The sequence below is a fragment of the Curcuma longa genome, unplaced genomic scaffold (assembly GCF_044706935.1).
Source record: "Curcuma longa cultivar G26 ecotype Majalengka, Jawa Barat unplaced genomic scaffold, ITB_CL_G26_1.1 utg8573_np1212_1322966_RagTag, whole genome shotgun sequence".
NCBI lineage: Eukaryota > Viridiplantae > Streptophyta > Magnoliopsida > Zingiberales > Zingiberaceae > Curcuma > Curcuma longa.
In genome coordinates, this window is record NW_027435604.1 from 359,480 (window position 1) to 371,852 (window position 12,373).

Genomic DNA, 12,373 nt, shown 5'->3' on the forward strand with positions numbered 1-12,373 from the left:
GCATGGAGACACATCTGATGTGTCGTTTTCTCGCTCAAAAATATTAAATTCCGCATTAAATTATTTCCCCCACTCCCAAAGTCCAAACCCTCCTGCTCTTATATATTTTACCATCTTCCCCCACTCTTTTTACCTCCCTCATCTCCTTCTCCTTCTCCTTCTCCTCCTCCTCCTCCTCCTCCTCCTTCCGTTAGCCCTCCTCCTCCACCACATCACAAACCCTATATAGAAATCCCCACAAAGAGAAAGAGAGAAAGAGAGATAGAGATTGATGGAGCTTTTTCCTGATTTATCTCTCCAAATTAGTCCTCCAAGCACCACCTCTCGAGCTTCAACTCGGAGGAACCCTAAGCTCGGAGACGAGAACTCTGAGCTAGAGTTTTGGAGGAGGCCTCTAGATTGTTCCTCAACCGCCATCGCCGCCACCGACAAGCATGATGCAAGCATGATTGCAATTACTAGTAGTAATTGCAATCATCTTGACCTCCACCTCCACCCCTCCTATTCTCACTCTTTCCATCGCCGCCATCATCATCGCCAAGGAGGAGGTTATAATGAATACGATAACATTGGTGACATCATCAGTAAGCCGATAAGGGGGATTCCGATCTACCACAACCCTCCTCCGCCTCCCTTCTCTCTTTTACCGCTCCGACGCCGACCGTCGTGCGACTCTTCTCCTTCCATCGCATTCCCCTTCGCGGCTCCGCAATTAGGGTTCCTCCCGAGATCGTCGCCCGCCAGAATGCTCTCTGCGATCCCCAGGCGGAGCGTCAGGGCGCCGAGGATGCGTTGGACGACGACGCTCCACGCGCGGTTCGTGCACGCCGTCGAGTTGCTCGGAGGCCACGAGAGTACGACGATTATCATCGACTCTCTCTTCAATTTTGCATTTAATTTCTCTGTCTAATAATTAGGAAAATGAGTTGAATTAATTTGAAAAATTAAATTTAAATTGTTTTCTACCGAATAATTAATTATAGGAGCCACTCCCAAGGCAGTACTGGAGCTCATGGATGTGAAGGATCTCACCTTGGCTCATGTCAAATCTCATTTGCAGGTAATTAACACATAATACATTCGTGCAAAAATATTATACATATAGTTTGTAAAGAAACTTAATTAATTTCATATAATATTTAATAAATATTATCAAAATTAACTTGTATGTACATGGTAAATTTGTAGATGTACAGGACAGTAAAGAGCACTGATAAACCAGCAGTTTCTTCAGGTACTATTTACACATCAACTTGCCTTTTTTATTTTCCTCAAATTTATATATATAAATAAATATAATTGTAGGGCACTCTGATGGATTTGAGAACGGGTCAAATGGAGAAATATGTGATGATAATTTACCTGAAATTAGTCCAAATCCACAGAGATCAGGATTACAACATGGAGTCACTCATAATGGCTTATGGAGCAATAATTCCTCAAGGTGGTAAATTAATTCCTTTTATTTTTGCTACTTTGGTTATTTATTGTTCATTTCATGAGGAGAAATACTAGCTGATCAACATGTTATCATTCTTGAATATATATAATTATAATTCAAGTGCAAAAAATAATAGTATTAAGTGGTCAAAAGGCATGGAAGATTGTGTCATAGTAAGCATGGAGTGTGAGGGTTGACATGCATGCAAAAAAAACTTTATTTTGGGTAATAGGATTGCATGCTTTGATATCTGTGCTCCTTTTTTTTAAAAAAAAATTATACATATCTATACCCTTCCCTTTTGGCCTTTATTATAATTCTTTTAATTACCTTTTTTCTTTTAGTTGAGAAGTATAAGGATCTTTAAAACTCGAAAGAAAAAAAAAATGCATGTGACATTTATATATTTATGAATACGACCTTAAAAACTTGAAAAATATGCATTTAAATGTATGGTTCTCAATGCCTATAATTCAAGAATATGAACTTTAGTTAACTATAAACAAATCTATTATCATCTCTACTAATTATAATTCAAATGTGACAAAAAAAATGGAGGAAAAGATATGTAGGCAATTGCTTCTCAATGAAGTCATGGAGTACACAATGATGAGTGTGGGAATTGTCTTCCCATGGCATGTTATCTCTTTAGTCCTTTTAACTTTCCACCATTGCTCTCCACAATTTAGTTAAATCTTATAGCTTTAATTGTTCCTTGTGTCCCGGATCTTGTGAGCAATATTGAGCATGTGAATCACTCTTCATCATGATATGATTCATATGAATAGTTCCAAAAACATTAAGAAAGAAATTAGAGAGAGAAAGGTGTGCCAATCTTATGCTTTTGCTTAGTGAGATGAGGTTGCTATATTTTGTTTTATTAAATTAGAATTACTTGTATGAATAGATTAATGGTGTATACTTAAGATGTGATGTGATAAATCATTTGCAGTAATGGAGGCTCCTCCACTGGCATACCTTGTGAATCCCTCGCAAGGAGTCTGAAGTCATTAAAGGTAACAAAGTAGAACCTCTTTACTCTTTAAAAAACAATAGATTGTAGAAAGTTTCGATTCAGAAGGAACAACACAGAATATACAATTTGGGTGTATTGAGTTCTTTTGATTTTAGTGTGTGTGTGTGTTTGCAGGGCACACAATCGAAAAGCTTGGAAATGTGCTCGGATTTAAACTCATCATGTGTGTCGGAGACATTGAGCTCGAGTCAACCAAATCTTGAGTTCTCTTTGGGGAGGGGGCAATGACCTACTTAAAAGTGTAAAAGTAGTCCTGTTCATTGCCAAATAAAGAGTTCAAAGAGAAAGAGAGACAAGGAGACAACTGAGCCACAAGACAAAGAGGAGAAAAAAAGAGAGATTGATTGTCCTTGTACTCTTCTAAATTTCAAACCACTATATTGAATCATTATTAGCATATTATGTTATATGTGTGTGTGAGAAAAAAAAAAGGTGAAAACTAAGGTTTGTTCAATGTTGTCATGAATGCAATGTGTTGATGTGCTTTTCTTTTTCTTTTCCCTCTTTATATTCTCCCAAGAAAGGAAAGGGAGACATGTGATAAAGCATCTAAAAAAGTGAAATTATAGGGGATTATTATTTTTTAAATAATGATTAATTTGTAAATTTTACATAAAATGTGAAATTCTGAGGGTAGATGAATATAATAAATCCATATAAATATATTACATAAGCTAATCAATATCTTGTACATGTATGGTCCCATTGCTATGAAAGACAAATATGTATTTAAAAAGTCATCTGCATGTGTTCACTAAAAGAGATTCTAATGATAAAGATCTTTTTTTCCAAAAAAAAAGAACCATGGTTGTAATGAAGCAATCGTGCATGCAACTTATCCTATGAATCTGGATTAACTCACGTCTTTGGCAACGGTGTAGTGATTAAAATCTTCGAACAAATTTCATAAATTTTAAATTTAAAACTCAACTATGACGAATTACGACGTACTACAGGATAATTTTCCCCTCCAATGAATAGCGGATTGTCTAAATGAGCCACCGTAAATGTGCTTTTCGATTTACCCTAATGTTTAATAAAAAAACTTTCATAGAATCAATCCCAGAAATAATTGACACAAACGACTTCACATTTGCATGGCAAATTGTCTTTATTTCAAAGGTGGGCTTAAGTTATCCCAAGTAAAAAATTGATACACACATATAAATAAATTGACATAAAAAGGCAAATTTGGCGTTTAAAAACAATGAAAGATCCAAAACACGAGATTTATGGTTTACATAGGTAAAAGCACAAGGTTTTGTGATACATTCGAGCGCATTTAATGGTTAAGACATTGGAAACATAAGCAATTGATTCCATGGTCAAAGTTCATCACGTTTTTTCAATATGCAAGCATGATATCATTGTTGCCTACAACTACATCATATATTAACTAATTGTCTCATGTTATCATATCTTATGATGTCTCCAACAGTTTAACTTTATGGCCTTCAAGTTTAATTATGTATGAGAATTAGATGATTAATGACTTCGATTGATGCATTTGGCATGCTAATTATTAGTTATAGCAAACAAATGGAAGGCCTGCAAGATTAACAAACTAAATCGAACAAGCACAAAACATTCAAGTCACATGTCACCTGACCCGAACATGAAACAGTACCCGAGATTCGCTTTACTTGAACTTCATCAACTGGTAGAGTCAGAAGAATCACCAGGAAGTATTTGCCTTTATACACAAATCTTAGTCTTAGTCTCAATAATGATACAAATATTTGCCTATATAAACAATTTGATGAATAATAATCTAACTGAATGCTGAAGTATGTAGCAAATCAGCAAATACAGTGATTGCGTTCCTACTAATAAAGAATTTGGCACTCTCAAAGACCTTATTAGAGAATGTTAAATCCATATTCCCTCCTAAAATATCATTTTCTGACGCTCAGATTGTTTGGCTATTTTGATAAACAATATTATTACAGAAGGGTTGACAGGTTGAGTTGGATTAGGCACGACGAAGGCTCAATTCTAGGCAAAATTGCGCGAAACAGCAGCATTCCAGCCCCGAGCATGGGTTGTGTTGAGCAAGTCACAAACTTGTGCCGAGCACACTCCGCTTATTGGGCACTGCCCTCCTAGATTCTCTACCCATTTCTCTATCAATTCAAACTCACTTATGGCTCTAATCCGCACGACTCTAGTCCCTGACCTACCAAGTTAACCCGAGCTATCACGGCTCGAGTCACACCTGAGTCATCTGTCCGAGCATGACCTGTTGACATCCACACAGAAGCACTTGGGCTTGGCCGTGTGGGAACTGTCAATTTACACCCTTACATATGGCACAACTTGAACAAAAAGGGAGACTATGGCACAGTAAACTTTGGCTTTCTTCATGTGGTTGTGCTCCCTTAGTTGCATATATACATGTCAGACACTTTGACCATCACAGCCTTTTATTACTTTACCCAGAACGCATGCTTTTGTTCCAAAAGACCACTCACTGCTCCTTGTTTCTTTCCCCACTTCATTGCAAATGATTTATTTGGGGCCCTTATATCATGTTGACATTATTGATTGCTAACTAGTTCCTGATCAACATTCCTTTTCATAATTATGAACTTCACCAAAGACATTTTATCTCCAAATTCATTAATCAATCAACAATTGATTGATTGAAAATATTCAGCTACAAGTAAAAGTAAAAAAAAAAGGGAACTAAAGCAGGTAAAGGAATTTCTGAAAGCATACAAATATTAAAGTAGCAGTGCAATGTTTCATGGATAAAATCGATTAAACGAAATAAAGCTTCCTTTTTGCTTCTTTATCTCAGCTGTTTTTTTAAAAGGTCTCTTTCCATAGTCCATACTGTGCTATACCAATATTTATTACACCTTTTAACAGATTCTTTAGATCCCACATCTATTTCTTTTTTCTGACAACACTAAAAGTAAAACTAACCTTTTCTTCTTTATTGATAATGAGCTTTCCAAGCTAAAAACAATGATCAGTACACTTAAATTGATGCAACTTATGTCTGTTTAAATGGTGCAACTTTAAACTGAAAAAAAACCTCAAATCTATAAAACTGATGCACACCTATGTCAATTAAACTTTAATATACAAAATTTGACGCACCTACAAGCTGATCTTACTTCACACTTGTATACGTCTACTAAACTGGTAGATCTACCTCTACTTAATTGGTGAGTTGGTATATACATCTTAGAATATAAAAACTAGTGCATCTATAATCTAATGTAAATATTTATATTCTTTTAGTATATTTATATACTATATAACATGTATTAAATTGATTCACATACTTTTATTAAACTGGTACATCTATATTTATTAAATGAGAACATCCACAAACAATCAAAAAATAGCATGCTTTAATTGAAGAGCCTTCACCCAAATTTTCTTTATTGTTATTAACATATATTATTTCTAGATATTTTTTCCTTCTTCCCCTCTTTCTTCGCTGCAGCAATGTGTTTTTCAGCAACTAAAGACAGAGAGAGAGCAGTAGCGTTAAGTCTGCTTTCTCTGTCTCTCTCCCTCTCTCTTCTCTTGGTCTGTTTGTGTTGCTGCTTTGAATTGGCACCAAAGCTGCTCTGCTCACTGAGCTGACCCATCCAACTTTTTGATGTATATACATGCCTTGGTTTCACCACCTCTTGCTCTTCTTTTTATATTTTCTTTCTCCACATTTTTGTGTTACTACTTACGGTTTGGCTGAGAATATTATTTGTCAAAATGCAGTAGTAGCGTAGTCAACCTTAAGTGGCTGTTTGGTCAACATTGAGCATAGTAAGCTATGGGTGGATGTAGAGTAGTGTAGGGTGGCCTCTTTGTCAAAGTGGTGATACTTTTGGAGTCAAAGGAGGTCAAAGGACTCAGGGATCAAGTGATTGCATCCCTTTGGGAATACAAACCTTGCCTCCTGCATGTGTTTTGGAGGACAGCGAGGTCTCAGCGAAGAGACTTTCACCACAACCCATAAATAGAAATAAAGTAAAGAGAAGCACACAAGCTGAATTGGAACTCAATTTAAAGGTCATTGATAAGCGTTTTTGCACTATACAAAATAATTTACAAATCTGCTTGCAAGGTTAGAATCCAAAGTTTAAGCAAATTTCAAGAGAAGTATTATGCTATAAGCAAAATTAAGGTGTGAGAAACTTGAATAATAATTTTTCAACAAGTAAAACAACAAGGTTAAAATCAGCTGATATTTGAATTTCTGAGAAGAATTTAAAAAAACAAGGTTAATCTTAATCCATGTCAAAACTACAAGGTAAAATCATGATTTGATAAAAATCCAATAATGGAACAGGATTTGATGAAAAGCACATATGAGGTCCATATGTGTTTATTAAGACTTCTAAATATGAGGATTAAAAAAACAATAAGTAGATATCTTGCTGCTCTCGTTCATGCATTTTTCAAAAGAGGTTCTCAGTTAAAGACCCTACTTGCCAACAAATAGACAGAGAAGACAGGGACGTACCAGGGAAGGAACAGCACAAAGAATGGCACAGTAGGGTCCCTTGCTGGTCCAGTCGCACCACGAGGACCAATGAGGGCAGTAATGAATGGAAAGCAGCCAAATCAACGCCACGGGAACCGAGGGGGGCAGGGAAATGATATTGCACTCCATTGCTTTATGATTGGGAAGATAGCAGAGCTGCCCGGGCTCGGCGTCCCACGTAAACTCCATGCATTAACAGGAGGACCATGCATGCATGCATGCATGCATGCCACAGTAGCACAGTGACAGCGAATAGATATACGCAAGAAAAGAAGAGAGGTGAAAGATAAGGTAACGTTTCGTACATTGCCTTGAATACCGGGGGGCGGACGAGTGGTCGCCATCCACGCCCGTGGAGGAGACGAGAGGAGCCACCCGTGCTTTGCCTTTTGCTTCATCATTTCTGCTCTAGTAAAAGAAATAAAGCAGGAGTAAAATAACAGATTTATTTTACACAATACTTAAAAGCATCATATTGGTTTTCATCAAAGGACATGTATTTTTTTAAAACATTCTATGGTACAACTAGTTTAGCTTGGTGGTTCTGTGAATCTAGGCTTATATGGCTATACTTTAAGCCAAAAATACTTAATAATCTTAGAGACCTCAAATTTGTGTCACATGGCCACCATTACATCCCAAATAATTCTCTGTATTGCAAATTCCCTTTTCCTAATTTTAAACTCCCTACAACCATCAAGCATTTTTAGAGTAAAAATATTTTTAAACATTAACCGACAACTAATTAGACAGGAAGAGCAAAACATGTTTTAGAAAAAAAATATCATCTCTTTAGACGTTTAATAAAAATAGGTGTGCTCTTCTTAAAGCGCCGCTAAAACAAAGAGAGAAAAACGTACTTTCATTAACTTATGAGTTGTCATGGCGACCAGAAGCCTTCATGTGTCTTCTCTTTCTTCAGCAGAAGGAGCAGAACAAAAAAGTATATTTTAAAAAAGAAAAAGAGTTGTTGCAGAGCGCAGAGTAAACTTTTAAACTAATTATAACTAGCTTAGTCCCACCATAATACAGATACTTGCTTTTTCGTCTCTCTCTCTCTCTCTCTCTCTACATAGGCAATCTCATGTTCGGTTAAACACTATATATATTCATGTTTTATTCCAATAATACTCTAGCCTCTGTTTGTGAACATTAGTCACGGAAGACTATGCCATCTTTTGTAGTGTTGATGGCTCAAAATCAAATGTATAAGGGCCGAGAATGGCCTGGGTTTTAATTACTTTTCTTAACCCTAGAGGCCTCAAGGCCGAGAATGAGCCATGAATCACTTATGATTTTTTTAGAATAGCAATGGAATTCATCACTGTTCACTGCCAATAGTAAAACCAAGACCAATTGTATCTTGTTCTGGCGATTTCAGGCTAACTTGGGTAAAAGGCTGAAATCCCGACTTATAATACATTAGAATAGAGATTACTTCCTTAAACTTTCACCAATGTTTTGTTTCTTATTTTTTTAATCACTAAAAGTATTATCTTATGATATATTAGAATTACTTGTAATTTTATTTTGATATGGGATCTATAACATCTAACTCTACTTTTATTGGGTCTTTCTAATATAATAGATAACTAGCAAATATGGGATCAGATGAGATGCTGTGTATGTTTAATAGCAAAGGTACTAGTATGCATTTAAGGATATTAAACTGATCTCATATCAAGAAGTATTTTATAATTGGACAAATTAAACAAATTAACTGATCATAATTATGCTAGTTTTAATGTAATACTATATCACTGTTAATTTAGACAATGAATAGCGAAGGTATGTGTATTGAGGAAAACAATCAACCAAACCAAAAAAAACCTTAAAAGAAAACTAAATAACTTAAATATTACTTTATGCAGCAGAAAGAAAGATAAGACTCATAGGAAATCCTAAATAAATGGGATAAATATCTTGTTTTATCTGTGAGATATGCAGAGACATGAGATTGGTATCCAAAAATATCAAGTATATTATAGCGATAAAAATGATTAGCATATGTCAAATAAAGTATAATAACTAAATCATCCTCTAGAAGATGATAAATTGTACCAGCCCATTACTGTCCTCATATGTTAGACTGCGGTTTAGCTTAAGATCTGGAATGGAAAAAACTGACAGCTCCACTTTTGAAATGCTCAAGTTTACTATGATTCTGGATTAAACGCAACAAAATTGATCAATGTAGCTCCATGATGTTGTAGTCTTGACCCCTTGATCCCTGTGATGCGTTCATTCTGCACTAAAGAGGCAACCTGATCAATCACCTGCACCAAAATTGAAAAGGGTTACAAATTAAATCACACCCATTAAGAACAATGACGTCTTCTAGTAGATATCTATTATCCACACATCTTATCAGAATGCTGTTTGGACTGGACATCCAATTCATAAGTAACTCAAGTTCATTATTCATAATTAAAGTGTTGATCAGTATCAGTCAGTCATTCAACTGACTGAGGCATATTCTTTTGATAAATGTCATTGTGTTATGTAGGTGACATTTTTGCTGGTACTGACCAAGACAAGACCTATCTCAGATGGAATCATCCAGAAAAGGTTGAGACAAGAGATTGTCTTTCAATGACATCCTAAACAATTCTATTTGCTGATCATAGAAAAGTAGAAAGAAAATGAAATGCTATACAAGAGAGAGAGAGAGAGAGAGAGAGAGAGAGAGAGAGAGAGAAGGGGTAATCAAGGTATATATTAACAAAATGAAAGAATTAATTCCAATATTGAATACCTTAGGAACATCATTTGATTTGGGTCTTATAAAATTACAGGTTGATCTTTCTAGGATGCCACTAGAACAAATGTTCCCTTTTAATGCACAACTGTCATTTTTGTACCAATAAAGTATAAAGTTGATCAAGATGAGATGTTTTTATATTTTTGTAATTTGTTACTCAAAATTTTTTGATCAATTGACTTTATTATTAGCTTCTATTTGGAGGTAAAGAAGCTAAGTGAAAGGAGAGTATTAGGCTCAAAATGGAATTGATCCTGACACACATTTAAGGGCTCAGCTTGAGAGAAAATATACTCAGATGAAATGTCAACTCTTTGCGCATGCAAAGAAAAATGTGTTTGAGCATCAACTGTTGCCTACCCTTACCAATCATATAATATGATTCAACTTTCTAGGTTTCTGTCCTCAGGCAGCAAACTAACATTTCCCCTGACCTATAATAAGAGAAAGAAGTCATGGCTTGAACAGGGTTATGCATTATGTGCACTCATCAAGAAACATAATCGTGGCGTTTACATTTGTCATTTAGATCTCAAAAAGGTCATGGCTTCTGAACATTCTTGTATCAGTAATTCCCTGAAGATCAATGATTTGACATTATTATATCTATCATCTAAGCATGAAACCGATAGGCTGGCTCAACAGGCTGTAAAAGAAGTTCAATATGCAAATATTCAAAAATAACTCTATCAGAAGAATTGCAAATAGAGAACAGAGATGGAACATGGTGACACTGCTAGTGGTCAACCATGCAGTCGGCAATACCAAATTCCTGAACCAAGGTTTGGAAGACTTTTGGCATGCAACATCTATATTCAGTCATGGCCTTGGAGATTCTGTGAGACAGTCTGATACTAAAATTAATTAAAAATATGGGGGGGGGGGGGGGGGGGGGGGGGGGGGGGGGGGGGGGAAGTTGGGGTTGGATGCATACGCATGACAAAAGCGACACCTGAAACAGAAAGAATCATTCACATATTTATTTAGTGTAAAAAAACACATCTAATCATGTTTTCCTTCTACAGAATTTGGAGGAATTTATTGGTCTTTAAAACAGCAAAAAATACTGTTACATTGTAATAGCAGTAATATTATACAAAGCAGGATATCTTTTCTTCAAGGTACAGAATTAAGTGATAAATGTGATACAATGAAAAGGTGAGGATCAATTTGTTAATTGTACAAAAGAAATGAAAACTGAAGGCTTTAATGTACCTATACAAAATTACTGGAGTTTCACTCAGAGTTTATATTTAGAATGTTAACATCATAATATTTAAACTTTAATGAGAAGTTGAGTTACAATAATTAACTAAATTCCATGTAAGAGGCTAACGTAGCAAAATTGGCTATATAGAACAATGATTTTGTCTTGTTAGGTATGTTGGATGGTAAGAGGTGGCCAGATAAATTTGCCATGTTGATCTATGAAAGGAGGATTAGCGCTCTATATTATAGAGATATAATGCATTTGTAGGCTATAACAACATTTTTATTGGACTGAAAGGTACCAAACAATTTAACCAGTAAGGGTTTTCAAGTGTTAGTTATGAAACCCATCTCATTCCAGTGGGGCTTACCCATTCATTTCTCTTCAAATAAAAAAACAATTGAATGGAATTGGCAATTGGCATTTGAGAGATCTCATCTACTTATTCTCTTTCATTTCCTAATCTTCTCTCATACAACTGTATTTCACTCCTATCAGTTTTACAATTTAGCTCCCAGTTCTAGCTTTTACTCGGCCTCCCGATTTCCACCCATCCTCCTGAGAAAAGAAATACCAGCCTAAAAGTGAGTAACATTTATGGAATTGAAAAAAAAAAAGACTTTCTAACGTAATGTCATAGCAGGCACCAATAGTCCAAGACTGCACAATCAAACATAAAGATGAAAAAAACTGAAAATAACAAAAATTCACTTGAAATAAAACTAGAACAATTATGGAGCTCGAAGAGTTGCTACTCATCTTATTTATAAGTATACAAAAGATTCTTGAACTTCAAATTGATATATCACATAAATTTTAAAATTTTCAAGATGCATTAATCAATAGGCGACATGAACTATCATGGTAACAAGCACATGAAATGATCAAGGATTAAAAAAAAAGAACCTAGTTGCCAACATCTACACCTTCATTTGATGTTTGCATCCATAAGAGTAGAGCATCCTTCACTTGATAAACCTCAAAACTAACAGTAAGTAGTCAAACTTGTTGACCTATAAAAATATAGTTGGTGGTCTTATGACCTCCAAAATAAAAGGAGATTTGAGCACTGTCAAGTCAAGTCTAACATATCCTTATAGACCTCCTTATCACTCTTGCTAGTGATGATCGCATCATCTGAATATAATAGAACAATAGTGTAATCATCTTTCCTCATAACAATTAATCTTGAATCCAACAAATATATAGAAATCTTACCATAACATAAAATTGCAGTTACGATAAATTGCAAATATTTTTAAAATTTCAAGTTACACTAATAATCATCAAGACATGCTTTGACTATCAAGTTGAAATAAAGAATAAATGAACAGCATTACAACACAGAGTTATGATCAAATAATAACGTTTCTAAGTAAACGGCTATAAAAACAAGATGAATGGGGGAATAATACTTGATTCAA

At 35.2% G+C, this 12,373-nt stretch overlaps 1 protein-coding gene, 1 long non-coding RNA gene and 1 pseudogene across 2 annotated transcripts; 1 reads left to right on the plus strand and 2 right to left on the minus strand.

Moving 5' to 3' along the window:
- Positions 1–12,373, minus strand: part of LOC141821006 (myosin-8-like) — a 105,574-nt pseudogene that overhangs the window by 40,831 nt on the left and 52,370 nt on the right.
- Positions 272–2,969, plus strand: LOC141820811 (putative transcription factor KAN2). Its single transcript, XM_074708164.1, has 6 exons — positions 272–854; positions 984–1,060; positions 1,189–1,234; positions 1,306–1,444; positions 2,394–2,457; positions 2,592–2,969. Exons 1-6 carry the CDS (start codon positions 272–274, stop codon positions 2,703–2,705), a joined length of 1,023 nt encoding a protein of 340 aa, XP_074564265.1. The 3' UTR covers positions 2,706–2,969.
- On the minus strand, positions 7,297–10,577 carry LOC141820826 (uncharacterized). Its single transcript, XR_012601172.1, has 3 exons — positions 10,505–10,577; positions 9,040–9,254; positions 7,297–7,381 (listed from the first exon to the last, which is right to left on the minus strand). It is a non-coding gene; the product is annotated as an uncharacterized LOC141820826 (long non-coding RNA).